Genomic DNA, 21,009 nt, shown 5'->3' on the forward strand with positions numbered 1-21,009 from the left:
CATAGGGCTAGGCAAGTTTGGATAGCTTTTTTTCCCTTAATAAATGAAATCATCATAAAAACTGCATTTTATATTTGCTTGGATTATCTTTGTGTATTATTAAAATTTGTTTGATGATCTGGATCATTTAGGTGTGGCAAATATGGAAACATTTTTTTTACAAAAAATTAGGAAGGGGACAAATACTTTTTCACAGCAGTAGAGAACGGAAAAGGAGGGAGTAAAATAGGGCTACTATGGGTTATCTAGGGGTTAATAAAAAATGCACAAAAAAATTCACATTCACGTGATGCGGAGATGTGAATGCAGCATTAATGCACACATAGGGACTTTAGCTGACAGCTGTTCCTGAAAGAGGAGATTTACCCTCACTTTGGAATTTGCTGATTGACATGCCTGCCTGGATTCCCTCGCTGTTGCTTTTTTTAACAGGTGAGAATTTGAATGATCAAATTTGGACTGTTTGTGCAGTGTTTTGCAGAACAACCCAAACCTAAATTTCATCCCTATAAGAAACAATATTTTCTTTGAAACATTTAACCACTTGAGCTCCAGAGGATTTACCCCCCTTAATGACCAGGCCTCTTTTTGCTACTCGGCGCTGCACTAATTCAACTGATAATTGCGCGGTCATGCAATGCTGCACCAAAACGAAATTTATGTCCTTTTTTTCACACAAATAGAACTTTCTTTTGGTGTAATTTGATCACCTGTGCGCTTTTTATTTTTCATGCTATAAACAAAAAAAGGCCAAAAATTTTGAAGAAAAACAATATTTTTTACTTTCAGCTATAAAAAATATATAGTAAACTCAAAGTTGGTTATAAATTTAGGCCAAAATGTATTCTGCTACATGTTTTTGGTAAAAAAAAATCCCAATAAGTGTATATTGATTGCTTTGTGTGAAAGTTATAGCGTCTACAAACTATGGTATAGATACTGCAATTTACGCCATTTTTCTGCTATACATCGCTGCGCTAGTTTAATGGACAATTGCGCGGTCATGCAATACGAAATTTACATCCTTTTTTTTCCCCACAAATTGAGCTTTCTTTCGGTGGTATTTGATCGCCTGTGCGGTTTTTATTTTTTGCGCTATAAAAAAAAGGCTGACAATTTTGAGGAAAAAAAACCAATATTTTGGACTTTTTGCTATAAAACATGTCCAGTAAAAAAAAATGCAAAAATCAAATTTAGTCATAAATTTCTGCCAAAATGCATTCTGCGACACGTCTTTGCTAAAAAAAAAAAACCCAATACATGTAAATTAATTGGGTTACGTGAAAGTTATAGCGTTTACAAATGGCGGGAAAGATACTGGGATTTTTAGGTTTTTTTTATACTAATAATGGCGGCGATCAGCGAATTATGGCGGCGATCAGGGACTTATGACAGCAACCAGCGACTTATGGCGGGACTGCGGGACTGCGGCGGCGGACATTCTGACATTACGGGGTACTGACTTGGGGTCACTGACATCCCCAAAAACACTAATACAGTGATCAGTGCAAAAAAAAACAACACTGACACTGTACTAATGGCAATGGGGAGCAAGGGGTTAACTTTATTTTGCAGGGAAGGGTTATAGGAGTGAGGGGAGTGTTTTACTAGGGGGCGGGGGTGTGTACTGGACGGGACAAGGCTGATCGAGAGAGAGAAACTATTCTTTCTCGATCAGCTCATCCTCGAGCTGACAGGAAAGTGACAGACAGCACAGCTACTGAAGCTGTGTTCTCTGTCACTGTTTGCCGCCGATCGCCGGGAAACAGCCGCTAAGGACTGGCTGTGACCCGGCGACTCACATCTGCGGCGGTGATCAGCGGGACAGATAGGGCGGCGGCGCGCCTCTCGCGCGCTCCGTATTTGTTTACAAAACACACGTTTTAAAACGTGGTTTTGCCTGCGAGTGCCGCCCTGCCGCCGTATATATACAGTGGCTGGGCGGCAAGTGGTTAAAATAAAATACAGGTACTGGTTTTAAAGTAGTAATAGACCCTCAGGATTTTTTTTTTAGTTTAACACATTGAGCACAATAAAATAACCATTCCCTGGTGAACTATTCATTAAAACTCTTACCCCAGCACTTGCAGTTTAGAAATTTCAATGTTACTGGCTCCTGTTCTCTCAGTGCTGCTTCCCTGAACTTTTGGTCTTCACGGGAAAGTGTGGACATAGCAGTCTGGTGTCAGTTAGTTTGAAGAAGGGAAGGGGGAGGAACAAGGGAGTGCCTTGAAATCCTAGGCTATGGGTCTGTGTGTTTCTACTGATGCACAACTGTAGTTCCTGTATTCAAGGGTGACTCCATAGGAGGAGTCAATAAGAAAGGATCCACCCTGACACAGGAAACCTGGGGCAGCAGTCATGACAACAGCTTAACCACTTCCCATCTGGGCCATAGACAAAAGATGTAAAGATGTCCTCGGTTGGGAGTGGAATATCGGGGTTACAGCTGCAGTAAAGTGTCTTAACCCTGGTATTGTTTTTTTCAGCCGGTGATTCCCTTTTAGATAAAAGTGGTCTGAGCGGCAGATTCACCACTAGATTACTTTTAGAAGTGGCCCCGCTTAATTCATTAAAGTATTTTTCCAAAGAAATTGCGTTTTAAAAATTGCTGCGCAAAAATACCATGTGACAAAAAATTGCAGCAACTGTTATTTTATTCTCTAGGGCCTCTGCTACAAAAACATATACACTGCTCGAAAAAATTAACCATTCGCCCTCCAGAAGATTTACCCCCCTTCCTGACCAGGCCATTATTGGCGATACGGTGCTGCGTTACTTTAACTGACAATTGCGCGATCATGCAATGCTGCACCCAAATAAAATTTATTTCCTTTTTTCCCCCACAAATAAGGCTTTCTTTTGGTGGTATTTGATTGCCTCTGTGTTTTTTATTTTTTGTGCTATAAGCAAAAAAAGACTGACAATTTTGAAAGAAAAACAATATTTTTGACTTTTTGCTATAAAACATATCCAGTAAAAAAAATGTAAAAACTAAAATGTCATCATAAATGTAGGCCAAAATGTAATCTACTCCATGTCTTTGATACACAAAAATCCCAATACGTGTAAATTAATTGGTTTACGTGAAAGTTATGGCATCAACAAATGGTGGTATATATACTGGATTTGTTTTTTTTATGCTAGTCGGCGATCAGAGACTTATAGCGGGACAGCGGTGGGCATTCTGACACTGGGGGAGGGGGGGAACTGACAAACTGCCACTGACATCCCAATGACACTAATACAGTGACCTGCAACTGACATCCCAATGACACTAATACAGTGACCAGTGCTAATAAAAAGCACTGACACTGTACTAATGACACTGGGTAGGAAGGGGTTAACATCTGGGGCGATCAAAGGGTTAACTGTGTGCTGTTTTACATGATGTGCTGTGTGTGTTTTACTACGGAAACATACTGCTGTGTATTTCTCTGATGTGCAGTTGTTCACACACAGGTCTCTCCCCTGTCAGTGATACTCAGTGATCGCCAGGTGCTGGCAGGGAATCTCCAGCTGGGACCTGATGATTGACATCTGTAGCCGCCAATGACGGTGCGGGTAGGGCAGCGCGCGTGCGCACCCCTATCTAGAAATGCAAAATCACGTATATATATATGTGATTTTGGGCAGCCATGCTAGCCCTGTAGCAGTGGTTCTGCTATAGGGAAGTTGGGAAATGGTTAAACTGGAACATAGGCAAGATGAAGAAGCTGCATACACAGTAATGCCCCGTACACACGATCAGCGGAACCACTGATCAAACGATTTTCTCTTCGTTGATGAGCAGGATGTTTTAACCAATAACAATATTGTGAACAAAAAAATCCGGTTGAACAACAGTGAAAAATGTTGTCGTTTCACATACGAATGACCAATTGCGGTGGTATGACGGTCGTACAAAAAAAATCTATCAAGCGCTATCACGCATGAGTGGAAACAGAAGATGACTCAGATGTTTATGTCCAAAGAATCTTTGTAAACACAAACGAAAAATCCAAATGTTAAAAGTAGATTGGCCTAATGAGATAATGAAACCAGAATTGTGCAGATTATATTTTATATATCACTATTTATGTATATAGGTCATGTAATAAACTATATTATACTCATTGCTGGTAATTGCTGTGTATATCGCTTGTTCTGGCCGGAAGGGCGTGGCTACAAGGTCACACGCACACCGCATCACTTCCACTTGTAGGGAAGACGTCAACACTACATATTGCCCGAACAAACTATTTTTTTAGATTGGTTAATGTGGGCCACGATTTCGACCAACAAATGAACGCCTCTTGGTCGTCGGATGACCGATCGGTCGATTTTCTAATCGTGTATTCCCACCTTAAGTGTATAACTCACCTGAGGGTTTAACGATTCACCCTTTGTTACACATTTTCCTTTTCTATTTTCTTCAATGTACAGAAATACCAGAATAGGATTGAAAAAAGTAAATTTCTTTATTTTAAACTGCAGGCACAAAATTCCCCATCAAATGGACGGCTCCAGAAGCCATTAACTTTGGAATATTTACGATAAAGTCAGACGTGTGGTCATTTGGGATTCTACTCATAGAAATTGTCACCTTTGGTCGCATTCCCTATGCAGGTAAATCTATGTACTAAACGATTCATTCGTATGATATGCTGCACTATACAGCCAGACGTCACCCTTCCAATGACTGGGTTCAGGTGTTTCTAGCTGAGGGTACTGTAAATATTGCATCATACAAAGATAATGTAGAGAACAGGGGCGGACTGACCATTTGGAAACTCAGGCACTGCCCGAGGACCCTGGGTCAGTAGGGGGCCCCATGAGATGCCCCTGGTACCTTTTTCATAGGCTTTTTTGAGTTTGGGCAAGGACACAGGGGCCCCATGATCCCCTATTGCCCGGGGGCCCCATGAGTTGTCAGTCCGCCCCTGGTAGAGAATTTTGTGTTTCCCACAGTTTGGGGAAGACTTGTTTCTGCTCCAGCATGACTCTGTCCCTGTGTACAATGCAGCCTCCATAAAGACGAAAAGTCTCTGCTCACATTTGTGCAATGCATGAACGCATGTTGAGATGTGCACAAGGAAAAATTTTGTTTCCGATTCATTCTTTATGTTAGAAGGATTCCTTTTCGGAATTCGTTTAATTTATTTTCGGATTCGTTTTGTATATTCGCTGTTCGTATTTTCAGAAGTTATTTCGGAAGATTGGCTATATTCATTTTAATGTGTTCAATTGTTATTTAACCACATCAAATCCGGACACTTTCACCCCCTTCCTGTCCTGGCCAATTATCAGCTTTCAGTGCTATCACACTTCGAAAGACAATTGCGCGGTCATGCAACACTGTACCCATATGAATTTTTTTGCATTTTTTTTTTGAGACAGATAAAACTTTATTTTGGTGGTATTTTTATTTTTTTGCTATATTAATGAAAAAGTCCAAACATTTTGAAAAAAAAGCGTTTTTCTTTTGCAAATAAATAATCTTTCCTCATAAATCTTGGCCAAAATGTATTCAGCTATCTTTTTAGTAAAAAAAAAAAATAACTCAAATTAGTTTATAACCAAAAATTATATTTTTTCAAAAATGTTTTTACATTTTAATTTTTTTTATATTAATATTTATGTGTTTTTTTTTAACATACCATCACCCTGTGGGGAGTGATGAAGATTTTTTTTTTTTACACTGATTGCTTTTATACCCATAAAGGCTGGAAAAGCAATAATTTCTCTTTCTCTCTGGCTGCATTCTTACAGCCATTAAGAAATACTGTGTGAGCTGTGATTGGTCACAGCTTGTCACATGGTACAAGGCTGTTGTGAATAGCCCTGTACCATGTGATCCCTGTGATCATTCACAGATTTCACAAGTAGTAGGCAATGATGCCAGGAAGCGACATCTTGTTTACTACTCTCCATGTGATCACTGATTGGCCAACCAGTGATCACATGAATCGGGCCCTCACACAGAGGTCCCGTACAGCGATCTGTGTTCTCCTGACACAGCGGGCACCAGAACGCAGTGCCGCGCACTCCCAGGGAGCGTTCACAGGCAGTGATTGCGGGGGCCGTTTATAAACAGCAACCCGCTTCGGCACTGCTCCCGTCTGGCCGTTTATGTACATTGGCCAGATGGGAAGTGGTTAAGGAGATTACTTATGTACCCTGAGTCATCCCTGCTAGTCCAACCTACAAAGAGAAATAAAACGATATTGACTGTAAGGAAAGTAACGAATGGAACGAAAATAATTTCGGATTCATTCATTATGTTATGCTTCAGAGAATCTGATGGCTCCACCTCCATCCAACCTGAACATATAAATTAGGAATCATCTTATTTCACTATCATACTTTTTTTTTTTTTGCAACATGTTTCCATTTCATATATAGTGAATTTTTTATCAAAATGAAAAATGTTAATGCAAAAAAAGAATCGACTGATTATTATCCAAGAGTCAAAGGCTACCGCGACAATCTCATCCGAATAAAGCCAAAACAATTTGGATCATTTGGTATTTTGTTTTGGATGCTTCAAACATTGAAAAAAGGCCCAAACTATTGCATCATGTCATCTGAATGAAACCAATGAATTTGTTGTTTTCGTATCATTTATTGTGTATTTGTTGAAATTCTTTACTATTATGATTTAAAGATTCGGAGACATCCGAATAACAAAAATGTTGTCCGAATTTAAACTTGTAATGAAATGAATCGCACATGTCTGAACACACATAAACTCACACATGTAGCTCTCCAAAAAAAGTGCATCCGTTTGGCAGGATCGCGGTGGTGACATTAAAGAGGTTCTAAAGGCGCAAGGTTTTTTACCTTCATGTATTCTATGCATGAAGGTGAAAAACCTTCTGTGTGCAGCCAGCAGTGCCCCCAGTCCCCTCAATACTTACCTGAGCCCCATGGAGATCCAGCAATGAGCACAACAGCCTCAGCTGTCCCAGGTCTCTGCCTCCTCATTGAATCTATGGCTTCCGCTGCTGTCAATCACAGCCAGTCAGCCAATGAGGAAAGGGAGGGGTCGGGGCCAAGCTGTGAATGGACACACGACGCAGCGGTTGCCCCCATAGCAGATTTGAATTCTGGGAGAAGAAACAACCAGATCGCTACCTGTGTACAGTTGCATAAAAAAGAGAAAAAAAAGGCATGAACACCCAACAGGCTACCTTTATTACCAGTTATTGAATAAAAAGTGTATGACATACATCGCAAATATGTGGAACCTCCACACACCTCGATGTCTAAACTACCCCCCCAACCTAAACCACCCCCCCAGAACCCACATTCCCCCCCCCCATCCCCCCCCAACTGTCCACAAACCCTCTTTTCTCTTTTTTATGTAATTTGCTTCCCCAGACCATTTGTGCTCTTTTTTACTGAAAATGCAAAACTCTGTGCTGTGATTTGCCACAGCCGATCAGCAGGTATACAGCCAAAATAATTGGCTGAAACCTGCTGACAAACTCGTGCTGTGTCCAATCAGAGCTGTGGTCAGCAGGGGGCGAGCACACACACCCGAAAAACAGGCAGCGATGTACGAGAACATTGCCTAGCCTGTAGCTCCTGCCTGCAGTAAAAGTATTGTGAGCGGATGAGCTCACAACATTATGAGTTTTCTCATTTAAATGAATTAACACGATTCGCATTATTCATCAAGTGATCATCATCTTTCAAAAGCTGGAGATGCCAGGGATTGAACCCAGAGCCTCATACATGCAAAGCATGCGCTCTACCACTGAGCTACATCCCCTTCTAGTAAGAAAGCTAAAAATATCCATTCCTGAACTTAAAGGGTAACCCCCCCCCCCAAATGCAAAAATGAGATGAATCTGGGGATGTGTTCTACTGCATTTAAACTAAATATTATCAAACAAAAGTATTGTGTGATTGTTGTTCTTATTTTTGCCTTGTAAAATGTCTGAAAAACGCCCCTGAGAAGCATTTTCTGTGCAGTTTTCAAGTCACGTGTCCTTTAAAAATGCTGAGAAAGTGCGGCAAAAGCGCGGTAAAAACGCCTATGCGTTTTTGCTGTGTTTTTGCGGCAGATCAGTGTGAAAGTAGCCTTACACCACACCGCAAGCGCAGCACTTCAGTGTGAAAACATACATAGATATACATTCACATACATAGGGAAGCATTTTTCTTGAGACTTTTTTTCAACGCAGAAACACTTCTAAAACTCCTCACTGTGAAAGTAGCCTTCCAGAGCCATTTCTGCATTTTTTTTAAAACACATATTTTAAAAAAATATTTTAGGCATGAAGATTACCGTCCCCTACCCCCTCCAAATAATAAATATTTTCTGAAAGCAGAGGCCCTGAGGAATAAAATAATGGAAGTTCCAATATTATACACACAATTGTAAAAAATGTACTCTAAATTTCAGTAAAAAATATATTAAAGTTAATTTTAGGGCACACAAACACAATATATTACCCGAGAATCGGTGCTTGCGCAGACCAAACCTGATTTCTCGTGCCTTTGTGCTGGTGTGCTGTTTATGCACCCACATCGATCGACCAGATCCTGAAGGATAGGCAGAACGCCTCAACCAGGGGTGGACTGACAACTCATGGGGCCCCCGGGCAATAGGAGATCATGGGGCCCCTGTGTCTTTGCCCAAACTCAAAAAAGCCTATGGAAAAGTTACCAGGGGCATCTCATGGGGCCCCCTACTGACCCCGGGCCCTCGGGCAGTGCTCGAGTTTCCAAATGGTCAGTCCACCCCTGGCCTCAACACATGTGTGCAGGCGCCAGGCAGTGGTGTATTTAGGATTTGTGCTGTCCTAAGCAACACAAGAATTGGCTCCCCTGCCCCCTACGGAGAGAGACCCTGACACCGACAACCCCCCCTCCCCCACGAAGAGTGCCCCCCCACCCGAGAAGACAGCCTTTCACTACCACCGCCCCCCATACATTGGCAACCCTCCCCCCACCCTGGCGAGAGAGAAGACACTCACCTTTACAGCTCCAGACATCCCCAGGAACAAGAGTCAGGCTCTGCATACACCATCAAGGAGCCCGCAGCCTCTCTCAGATCCCACCTGGTCCCCGTGCTGTGTGTGTCTCTTCGTCCATCCCTTCTTTAGGAGGGTGGAGTTGCCACCCTGAAAAATGCAGCTGCCCCCCTGAAAGATGTCGCCCTAGGCAAATACACCCCTGGCGCCAGGCCATCAAAGGTGGAGGCTCCAGAAATGAGAGGACTGACGCATCTCTTTAAAGTCCTTGCATGCTTTTCTTTGAATTGAATAAACATCATTACAATTTTTTTGACAATTGAATATCATCCTTTTAAAAAGCTGGAGATGCCGGGGATTGAACCCGGGGCCTCATACATGCGAAGCATGCGCTCTACCACTGAGCTACATCCCCTCTCTTGTTGAGGTTGCTGTGCAGCTCAGTGCTGTTGGAGTGGGGCAAAATTGGAGCACTTAAAAAGGTTTTTTTGGTGGGACTGGTGTGGAGAGAGGACAGGGGTCACCACTGGCAGGAGGCAGGACAGGGGTCACCACTGATAGCAGAGAGGACAGGCCCCCCCCCCAATCTAAGATTTCCCCTTTATCTCCTTATCTAGGTCATTGAATTGGCATTTATCCATAAAACAGCCAGACCAGTAGTATTTTGCTGCATCTATATACTTTGATAATCCTACTTGTTTTGCTTTGAACAGCATAAACATGATTAGCATTGATTGACAATTAAACATCATTGTTTAAAAGATGGAGATGCCGGGGATTGAACCCGGGGCCTCATACATGCAAAGCATGCGCTCTACCACTGAGCTACATCCCCTTACATACGTGTCTAAATGTGATGATGTGAAAGGGCAAGTTTCAAATCATAATAATGACATAAATCTGAGGTTAATGTTCTACTATATAATATAAGTTATGTGATTTTTATTTTGTGCTTTTGCCTTTTAAATAATCTGAATATTGGTCTGACTAGTGAATGTTTGACTTTAGATAGTGGCAGGAAAATGTATATTAGAAAATAAAACAAAAATAATTATATTCAGTAAAATAAATTGGAACTCTTCAACCTCTCCCGTCCTTCTATATTGAAACTATTTACACTTTTAAAACGACTTTCAGTTCACAGGCAGCACGTGTTTGTCCATGTAAGTAGCAGTGACCCCTAGTGGAAGCAAGGAGGACTGTCTCACCGGAGTAACCCCAGGTTCACACCTAACCATTTTCTGCAGCATTTTGCAGAAACGCAGTACAGTCCATTTAACATGATTTCCTATGGGACATGTTCACACCTGTGCGTTTTCACCCGCTGCGTATTTTGGAAAGGGTCAGGGACCTTTTTGAATGCAAAACGTTGCGTTTTTGGTTCTACAGACTTTAATAGGAGCATGTATTGCATTTTTGCTGCATTTTTTAATGTGGTTATGCCACGTTTTTTGATGCGTTTTGTGTTTAAAATCTGCCTAGCAACAAGAAGAATTTAAAAAAATGAAAAAAAATTGTGCAAAACGCATAAAAAATGCAGCAAAAACACAACGCAGAATGCAATGCAGAAATGCCTCAAACGCAACCTGCATAGGTGTGAACCTAGACTTAGAGCAGATCTTTACAGACCAAGATTTGGCACACACAATATCATTGATAATTGTTCTGCCTCCAAACTAAGCGATGCAAGTGTGATCTTTATAACTGATCCAGTTGTGGCAAGATAGCTGCAATTTACAGTCTTATGAGAACTAGCATACAGTGACTCTATGCAAATTACATTGTGCAGATCGTAGAAAGCTGAGGCCATACACTTTACCAAGCATTGGGTCAGTTGAGCCGCATCCTGCCCTCATTATGTCTCTCCAGAGTTATTGAAGAGCTTTAACTCCTTTGTGCCGGCGGTACATAAATATGTGGCCTCTCAGCGGCCGGGCCTTGACAGCAAGAGGCCACATATTTGAATACCCGATGTAAACAAACACGTGTCAAGAGCGCACGCCCTGCGCACTCCTAGCACAGTTACTGGCGCCTCACGGAAAGCTTTCCAATTATATGACCACAGTGACAACCAATTATGGTGGTCACATGACCCTAAACCCCGCCCCACCTTCCAGCACCAAAAACTCCTTAAAGGGCCAGGAGGTGCCGGCGCCAATGGGTTGAGGACGATTTTCCACACACAATATTGTTCTCCATTTTATGACATACTTAAAGAGAACCTCTTATGGTGACCACACACGCTTCAATAAATGATTGATTTCTGATCGATCTTTACCAATAGAAATAATCAATCTATAGTCGGCAACTCATTCAATCAATATGCCAAACATGGGGGAGGTGGGTCTCAATCAATGGCTAAGATAAGATCATAACTTACAGTTGTAAATTATCGATCACATCTCTGTTTCTATCATGTAATCCCATTATCGTTTTGATCAAAATACCATTGTATTCATGTGCAATGTATCTCAGTGCTGCCGATCATTGCAAAGCGATCGGTATTCCACCCTGGGGAAATTGAGTCTATCGATCAGAAGGGAAGTTTTTGCTGTTCGATTAAATAAACGCAAAAGTTTCCAGCAAAAATATTCCTGCGCTTAGTGAGATAAGGACTGTTGCACCCAATTCGCAATCTACATACAAGATATTCATGTACAATTTAAACCAAAAATAGATGTGCTGTCCCTTTAAGGATTCATAAATCTTCATAAATCCTCTAAAAGTGATATGAATCCATTACCAATGACTAAAATTCATGATAAATATTTTAAAAAAATGAGTGCACTACCCCTTATAGACTCACAGCCAGGGGCAGACTGACCATTTGGAAACTTGGGCACTGCCCAGGGGCCGGGGTCAGTAGGGGGCCCCATGAGATGCTCCTGGTACCTTTTTCATAGGCTTTTTTTAGTTTGGGCAAGGACACAGGGGCCCCATGATCCTCTATTGTCCGGGGGCCCCATGAGTTGTCAGTCCGCCCCTGCTCACAGCTCATACCATGAAAATTCATACAATGCAATTCAGTGTTCAGCACAAGTAATAATTCATATCAATAAAGCGAAATTCATAAAATATTATTTCATAAAATGGCTGTTCGATTGTTTTGATCAAATCACACATGGATCAGCTAATTGAAATGTGTGTGGTCACCATTAAACAGTCCTTCCTGAGACCTGGAAAAATGAAAGGCTGCATTCACATCTTAGCATTCTGAGAATGTGGGCACAGATGCATTTTTCTGCTGTACTTTTGGAAATGCGCATAAACGTTGCAAAATACGCATCATGCTTGTGGTGTCATTATTTTTTAAAGGCAACTTAAACGCAGATAGCAGTTTTTTCAATTTTTGACAAAATGCACAAATAAGTGCCAACACTCACAACACAAAACACGCTTGGCTGAGTGCCAAAAAATGCTCTATGAGCTACTTTGCTGCTTTTGTAGTGCATGGGGAAACCCATTCAAGTGAAAGGGCTGCTCTATGATGTCTCGTGACAAATGTGACAACAAACATGTCAAAAAAAGTGTTGTGTCACTCAGGTGTGAATGCAGCCTTAGTAGTTGCTAATAGTTAGCCCAAATATTCTCCTCTCTGTGCCAGCCTGATTGTGGTTGTCCTTGTTACTAGGCGCTCACCCTCTCTGACTTCAAGGGTAAGTCCTGCTTCTGAAGCCGTGCCCAACACCTTAGAGCAGTAGTGGGCAATTCAGTGAATATAGGGGGGCCTCTGACATGTCCAGAGGGTCACACAATGGTTTAGTATTGAAACCTTTGGTGTCACATTACCGTACAGTAAAACTATATTTGTACAGAAGTTAACACAAAGCACAGTAATTCTATTACAGGACTGGACAATGCAACCGCACTCCAGCATACCACAGCATCTCCATATATTCCTCCCTCCAGCAGTGACTGAGAAGCTCAGTTCCCCCTCCCAGCGGTGATTGAGAAGCTCAGTTCCCCCTCCCAGCGGTGACTGAGAAGCTCAGTTCCCCCTCCTAGCGGTGACTGAGAAGCTCAGTTCCCCTTCCCAGCGGTGACTGAGAAGCTCAGTTCCCCCTCCCAGCGGTGACTGAGAAGCTCAGTTCCCCTTCCCAGCGGTGACTGAGAAGCTCAGTTCCCCTTCTCAGCGGTGACTGAAAAGCTCAGTACCCCCTCCCAGCGGTGACTGAGAAGCTCAGTTCCCCCTCCCAGCGGTGACTGAGAAGTTCAGTTCCCCCTCCCAGCGGTGACTGAGAAGCTTAGTTCCCCTTCCCAGCGGTGACTGAGAAGCTCAGTTCCCCCTCCCAGCGGTGACTGAGAAGCTCAGTTCCCCCTCCCAGCGGTGATTGAGAAGCTCAGTTCCCCTTCCCAGCGGTGACTGAGAAGCTCAGTTCCCCCTCCCAGCCGTGACTGACAAGCTCAGTTTCCCCTCCCAGCACATCTGTGTATGCACCAGTCCATCAAAGGTGGTGGTTCCAGCAATGAGAGGACTGACGCATCTTTTTGAAATCCTTAGGTGCTTTTCTTTGAATTGAATAAACATGATTACAATTTTTTTGGCAATTGAATATCATCCTTTTAAAAAACTGGAAATACCAGTGATTGAACCCGGGGCCTCATACATGCAAAGCATGCGCTCTACCACTGAGCTACATCCCCTACCTTAGCTATGCTGCTCAGTGCTGTTGGAGTGGGGCAAAATTGGAGCACTTAAAATGTTTTTTTTGGTGGGACTGGTGTGGAGAGAGGACAGGGGTCACCACTGGCAGAGGGCAGGACAGGGGTCACCGCTGGTAGGAGAGAGAACAAGGATCCCCCCCAATGGAAGATTTCCCCTTATCTCCTGTTCTTGAATTTCCTTTGCTGAACTCCTATTCTAGTCATTGAATTGGCATTTATCCATAACACAGCCAGACCAGTAGTATTTTGCAGCTTCTATATACTTTGATAATCCTACTTGTTTTGCTTTGAACAGCATAAACATGATTAGCATTGATTGACAATTAAACTTCATTGTCTAAAAGTTGGAGATGCCGGGGATTGAACCCGGGGCCTCATACATGCAAAGCATGCGCTCTACCACTGAGCTACATCCCCTTCCATATGCTTATAAACTTGATTATATGAAAGGGCAAGTTTCAAATCATAGCAATGACATGAATCTGAGGTTAATGTTCTACTATATAATATATATTATCTGATTTGTATTTTGTGCTTTTACCTTTTAAATAATCTGAATATTGGTCTGACTAGTGAATGTTTGACTTTAGATAGTGGCAGGAAAATGTATATTAGAAAATAAAACAAAAATAATTATATTCAGTAAAATAAATTGGAACTCTTCAACCTCTCCCGTCCTTCTATATTGAAAGTATTTACACTTTTAAAATGACGTTCCATTTACACGCAGCACGTGTTTGTCCAAGTAGGTAGCAGCGACCCCTAGTGGAAGCAAGGAGGACTGTTTCACCTGAGTAAAGCTAGGTTCACACCTAACCATTTTCAGCAGCGTTTTTCATTTTGCATTTTCCATTTAACATGATTTCCTATGGTACATGTTTACACCTGTGCGTTTTCACTCGCTGCATTTTTTGGAAAGGGTCAGGGACTTTTTTTTAACACAAAACGTTGTGTTTTTGGTTCTATAGACTTTAATAGGAACGTTGCAGAATAGCATGTATTGTGTTTTTGCTGCATTTTTTTTATGCGGCTTTGCCACGTTTTTGATGCATTTTGTGTTTAAAAAAATTTTAAAAAATGAAAAAAAAAATATTGCAAAACACATAAAAAAATGCTGCAAAAACACAACGCAGAATGCAATGCAGAAACGCCTCAGACACAACCTGCATAGGTGTGCACCTAGACTTAGAGCAGGTCTTTACAGACCAAGATTTGGCACACACACAATATCGACAACTCGTTCAATCAATATGCCAAACATGGGAAGCTCAGTTACCCATCCCAGCAGTGACTGAGAAGCTCAGTTCCCCTTCCCAGCGGTGACTGAGAAGCTCAGTTCCCCTTCCCAGTGGTGACAGAGAAGCTTAGTTCCCCTTCCAACAGTAAGCTCAGTTCCCCTTCCCAGCGGTGACAGAGAAGCTCAGTTCCAATTCCCAGTGGTGACTGAAAAACTCAGTTCCCCTTCCCAGCAGTGACAGAGAAGCTTAGTTCCCCTCCCAACAGTAAGCTCAGTTCCCCTTCCCAGCGGTGACAGAGAAGCTCAGTTCCCCTTCCCAGCGGTGACAGAGAAGCTCAGTTCCCCTTCCCAGCAGTGACTGAGAAGCTCAGTTCCCCTTCCCAGCAGTGACTGAGAAGCTCAGTTCCCTTTCCCAGCAGTGACTGAGAAGCTCAGTTCTCCTTCCCATCAGTGACTGAGAAGCTCAGTTCCCCTTCCCATCAGTGACTAAGAAGCTCAGTTCCCCTTCCCAGCAGTGACTGAGAAGCTCAGTTCCCCTTCCCAGCGGTGACTGAGAAGCTCAGTTCTCCTTCCCATCGGTGACAGAGAAGCTCAGTTCACCTTCCCAGAGGTGACTGAGAAGCTCAGTTCTCCTTCCCAGCGGTGACAGAGAAGCTTTGTTCCCCTTCCCAGCAGTGACAGAGAAGCTCAGTTCCCCTTCCCAGCAGTGACAGAGAAGCTCAGTTATCCTTCCCAGCAGTGACAGAGAAGCTTTGTTCCCCTTCCCAGCAGTGACAGAGAAGCTCAGTTCCCCTTCCCAGCGGTGACTGAAAAACTCAGTTCCCCTTCCCAGCGGTGACAGAGAAGCTTAGTTCCCCTTCCCAGCAGTGACAGAGAAGCTCAGTTCCCCTTCCCAGCAGTGACTGAGAAGCTCAGTTCCCCTTCCCAGCAGTGACAGAGAAGCTCAGTTCCCCTTCCCAGCAGTGACTGAGAAGCTTAGTTCCCCCTCCCAGCAGTAAGCTCAGTTCCCCCTCCCAGCAGTGACTCAGCAGCTCAGCTCCTCCCTGTTCACCTCTCCCAGAACTGGTGCAGCAGCTCTTCTCCTTATCTCAGCAGCAATTTACAAACCCCAACCACAAATGTGAGATTTCCTTTCACTTTCTCTCTAAGTGATAATGGTAAACAGGACAAATAGAGAGGGAGAATCTCCCTAACAGGGACCAGAGACAGCAATACAAAAGGACAGAAGTTCTAATCCGTCTGCCACCTATCCAAAACTACAAAAATAAAGTGTTTCCTTTACATAGCACTACACCCTTAAGGGTTGCGTGGTCATTTTCGGGTTCTCTGGCAATCTGAACCTCTTTCTGAAAGCCCAACCTCCGCTGACACCACCGTACTCATGTGACCAGAATAAGTCACCACTGTAAAATGGACTCACACACAGGTTAGTGTAAACCAATATGAAGTTGATATTGAATCTGAATGTAGCTTGATCGAAAAGCACAAAATAACATTGGTATATTCAGCAGATATAATCACTCTTGTCAACTTGAATTAAAAAGTAACAGCAACCCTTAGCAGGCCTGCTTTCAGGAATAATGCACTGCCTCCAATCTGCAGTGACTGTTAAATCCCCAGCGAGCGAGAATAACTCTCAATAAACAGGTAAGTTCACTGTGGGTCCTCAGAACCTGATGGCAAGGATTAGATTTGAAAATGAAGAGAGATCTCGTCTATAATCAACCAATGTCCCTTTAAGAACAATATGGAGTCTTCTGCACGCTAGTTGGGGCCCAATTGGTGTGAAGATGATCTAAGGTGTAGATGATAGTTAATAAGTACTTCTCTCAATGTCAGTGAACTGATGCAAGGTCCCCTTTAAGGCACTAAACAAGAACAGATTCAAAGTAGTGAAGTGTAGCAGTTGGCATAGGCATCTGTGAGCAAGATCAACTCTCTGGGTGACAAGGGCCAAAGGCAACAGTAATAGAAATCCTGTTCAACTGGGAAGGGTAAATTGTTGTTTTAGCTCGCACTGTTGTCATCAAAGCTGACCGCAGGACATAGTTGTGTGTCCTGCGGTCAGCTTGGATGATGAGACTGTGAAGCAAACGCGTTCCAACAATGGTGGCTGGGAGAACTAGGCCACAAACATAGCCAGGGGCAGACTGACCATTTGGAAACTCGGGCACTGCCCTAGGGCCCAGGGTCAGTAGGGGGCCCCATGAGATGCCCCTGGTACTTTTTTCATCAGCTTTTTTGAGTTTTGGCAAGGACACAGGGGCCCCTTAATCCCTTATTGCCCGTGGTCCCCATGAATTGTCAGTCCGCCCCTGAACATAGGTAACTATGTGTAATGTCCGCAACTATGTGCAGGTCGATAGCAGATGTGATGAAATTGTCAGTGTTCACTTAGTTAGTTGGTGTATGGGACTCTGTCATCCAATCAATGATGTCCGGCAAGTCTTAGCGGTCCTTCTTTCTCTGCAGATAGGGGCCCCCACAGACTATTTGGTCCTGATTCTGCATCCTGTCTGGTCTTCTGCTTACAGATTGGCTTGCTGGGCAGCGTGGCAAGACTGATGATCAGCAGACATTTTCCACTCCTCCTCCCTCTCTGACTCTGGCTCTTGTCCAATACTCCAGCCGTCAGCACACTTCCTCCTCTCTTAATCTCTCCCCTCTCACTTCCTGCTCAGTCTGCCGGGCTTTTACATATACAGTATATGCCCCCCGGCCACACAAAAGTTCCTCTGGGAACTGTAGTTTCCAATTACACTGCTCCTTAGTGAAGTCCTGCAATTCAGCATACAAGTTCCATATGGCTGTTCTTCAACATGTGAATGTTACTGTTCTGCAGGACACTGCCATCTTGTGTTGGCTTCAACATACTGCATTAGACATTTATAACAGGGTATTACATTTAGATATACTTTAACTGTGAATAATGGACCTAGAATTATTGCTTTAAATTACTATAGAAGGGTTAAAGGTAGTTTCTGAGCATTGTATGTCACTCTATAATGTTTCTTTCTCTTGTCTTCCACATGATATATACAGTTTGTCTGGCATAGATGCCAAGTGCTCCTCTTTCTATAGCAAGGTTTCTCAACCAAGGTTCCATGGAACCCTTGGGTCCCTCCAGAGCTTGCTAGGGGGCAGCACAGTGGCCAAGTGGTTAGTACTTCCACCTGGCAGTACTATGGTCATTGGTTCAAATCCCAACCACAACACCAGCTGCCTGGACTTTGCATGTCTTCCCTGTGCCTGTATGGGCTTCCTCCCACACTCCAAAGGCATGCTGCTAGACTATTTGGATCCTGTCCAAATTGACCCTAATACAGTATGTATAAGTTAGGTTCCTTAGACTGTACACCACTTGAGGGTTAGGGACTGATGTGAATATACAATATACTGTATATGTAAAGCACTGCATAAATTGATGGTGCTGTATAAGTACCTGTAAAAATTAAATGGGGGTTCCTTGAGCAATTTTTGCCTCTCAGATGAGTTCCCAGTGACACCATTGATCTTTTCAGCTATCTCTAAGGGGGTTCTTCTCAATGACCACAAGTGTACGGAGCCTTCTTCTCACTCACCATCTCATTAATGTTTCATAAGTTGTAGATATAGTACATTTTTGGCAGGGGTTCCCTGAGACCGGAAACGTATTTCAAGGGTTCCTCTGTGTTGAAAAGGTTTAGAAAGGCTGTTCTGTAGGAAAGTCCCCCCCCATTTTGTCCCACAGAATGTTCCAAAAGTGGGCAGTTCTCGAGGTACATCATTATTTTTTCTTACAAAGTGCCTTTCCATTTTTGAGGAAATGTCATCAACTGTTCTACCCACACTTTCTAATTGTTTTCAACTTGGCCATCACCATTGAGGAGAAAGTTCAGGCCACCTTATTATGGTCAGTATCAGCAGCCTAAAAATGACCGGAGGAAAGAGATCCCTCCAACAGCAATAGTGATGCTAAGGCTTCCACATTGTACAACACTGGTCAAGCCCTTCAATGAGGTTCATCACTCGTTTTCTTTCTTTCCTCAGGTATGTCCAACCCCGAAGTCATACAGCTTCTAGACCAGGGTTACCGCATTCCCTGCCCGGAGAACTGCACCACAGAACTTTATGAAATCATGCTGAAATGTTGGCGAGAGAAGCCAGACGACAGGCCAACCTTCGAGTACCTCCAGTCGGTTCTAGAAGATTTTGGTACAGCCACAGAGAAGCAGTATGAAGACGAGCCTTGAGATACTTTGACTTTACCTGGATTTACAGATTAATGAGTAGCAAACCTTCTGTGAAATGTGTCATTGGCCTTATGGATGAGAGCAATGGAGACCTGAACAATATGGCTTCCACGTCATGTAATATTGGGAAAAAATATCTAGATTGGTCAGATTAGGAATTAACTTTGATGGCGATGAGCGCAACTACATAGTTACTGTGGTCTTATAATATGTGCTCACCTTCATCCTCAGGAATCATCTGATTATGTCTGGTTATATTTGTGGACTTCTCATGCACCATTTTTATTCAAGGGGTTGAGACTGGTGGAATATCTTATTTTAACCTGTAATTTTATCTGATTATGATTGCTAGTATAATGCCAGAGGTAGAGCCTAGAGTAACCCTTTCAGCTCGACACATGTGAGGTTGGGGGAGTTTTAAACACTGAGCTTTAGACGTGCTTTTACCACCCCCGAACCACTATTTCCTTTAGCTGCAGAAGCAGCAACGATGCTACAGCTGTGATGCTTTGTTCCCTGCAGTAATTCCTTTCTGCCCCTAGATGTCCCCAGTCTTCTGGTTGAATGATGTCCGGCAAAATACTGAGGACATCCTGTGAGTGCAGGTCATCATGGACCAGGGGCGGACTGACCATTTGGAAACTCGGGAACTGCCCGAGGGCCCAGGGTCAATAGTGGGCCCCATGAGATGCCCCTGGTACCTTTTTCATAGGATTTTTTTAGTTTGGGCAAGGACACAGGGGCAACATGATCCCCTATTGCCCGGGGGCCCCATGAGTTGTCAGTCCACCCCTGTCATGGACCTATAGCCAGAGGGGGTGCCAACACAGCACTTACAGAGTAATGGTGCAGAGATTGACCCTGAAGTCATCAGGCCAATGAAAGTTTCTGTATCCCTGAAGACCACCTACCACTGCAGAAAATCCAAAGAGTACCCTGCTTGTCACATGACCAGCCTAAAGAGATAACATTTACAGGTGGGAACATTTTAGGATGCAGGAGCCCAGAGTTATGCTTTACCTGAGATAGGCTAGATTCCCACCTATGCAGTTTGCCTTTGAGACGTTTCTGCGTTGCGTTTTTACCACGTTTTTGATGTTTTTTTCCCCTTTTTTTAAATTTTTCTTCTTGCTAGGCAGGTTTAAACGCAGCAAAAACGCAGCAAAAATGCACTACATGCTGTTCTGCAGCATTTCCATTGAAATCTATAGAACCAAAAATGCAACTTTTTGCGTTAAAAAAAATCCTTTCCAAAAAAAGGCACCGGATGAAAACGCGGAGATGGGAACCTGTCCCATAGGAAATCATGTTAAATGGGCTGCTGTGCATTTCTCCAAAACGCTGAAAAAAACGCTTATCAGTGAACCTAGGGATAAAAAAGGTACTAATGAGTAAACTGTACATCTCTGTCCATAAGGTTAATCCTCAGCAATCTACTAAGCGCTTTTTTTTTCCAATTCTTGATTATCCATCCCCTTTAAATATACAGAGTGATCAGCAGATCCTCCGCCTAGGCTGTGACCTAGTGCTGCGACGCTTTAGAAGGGCGGCGGGCTGCCCACTATTTTGCCATGTTTTTATTAATATTATATGTATGCCAGCAAATAATAATAAATACAATATCTTTCTCATTCAGGTATATGTGTTTTTTTTATATATTTTTTTTCTCAAAAGGTGGGTTTAAAAAGTTCAAAAAGTGACTGAGAGGGCAATACACATATACATGATATCCAGTCAGGTACCTCTGCTATACACAGTACAGTATTTGCAAGCAACCAATTAGATCCTAAAATAGTGGAGTCAGATAATTAAACAAGGTATATACCCCAAATAGATAGCATTTCTTTTGTCATTGCCATTTTTTCTCTTGAAATATAGTTTTTGTACTTTTTATGCTTTTTTTATCATCTCA

At 43.0% G+C, this 21,009-nt stretch overlaps 1 protein-coding gene and 5 non-coding genes across 6 annotated transcripts in view; 1 reads left to right on the forward strand and 5 right to left on the reverse strand.

Moving 5' to 3' along the window:
• BLK (BLK proto-oncogene, Src family tyrosine kinase) overlaps positions 1 to 20,728 on the forward strand; it is a 96,764-nt gene extending 76,036 nt beyond the window's left edge. The window contains exons 12-13 of the mRNA XM_089685912.1: positions 4,477 to 4,608; positions 18,895 to 20,728. Coding sequence (XP_089542038.1) covers positions 4,477 to 4,608; positions 18,895 to 19,097 — 335 coding nt within the window. The 3' untranslated portion in view covers positions 19,098 to 20,728. The remainder of the gene's footprint in view (positions 1 to 4,476; positions 4,609 to 18,894) is intronic.
• On the reverse strand, positions 7,685 to 7,756 carry TRNAA-UGC (transfer RNA alanine (anticodon UGC)). Its single transcript has one exon. It is a non-coding gene; the product is annotated as a tRNA-Ala (tRNA).
• Positions 9,307 to 9,378, reverse strand: TRNAA-CGC (transfer RNA alanine (anticodon CGC)). The gene has a single exon. It is a non-coding gene; the product is annotated as a tRNA-Ala (tRNA).
• Positions 9,727 to 9,798, reverse strand: TRNAA-UGC (transfer RNA alanine (anticodon UGC)). Its single transcript has one exon. It is a non-coding gene; the product is annotated as a tRNA-Ala (tRNA).
• Positions 13,536 to 13,607, reverse strand: TRNAA-UGC (transfer RNA alanine (anticodon UGC)). Its single transcript has one exon. It is a non-coding gene; the product is annotated as a tRNA-Ala (tRNA).
• On the reverse strand, positions 13,974 to 14,045 carry TRNAA-UGC (transfer RNA alanine (anticodon UGC)). The gene has a single exon. It is a non-coding gene; the product is annotated as a tRNA-Ala (tRNA).
• Positions 20,729 to 21,009: the final 281 nt, after the last annotated feature.

The sequence above is a fragment of the Staurois parvus genome, unplaced genomic scaffold (assembly GCF_062004578.1).
Source record: "Staurois parvus isolate SC_StPar_1 unplaced genomic scaffold, SC_StPar_1.0 ptg000388l, whole genome shotgun sequence".
Classification (NCBI taxonomy): Eukaryota; Metazoa; Chordata; class Amphibia; order Anura; family Ranidae; genus Staurois; species Staurois parvus.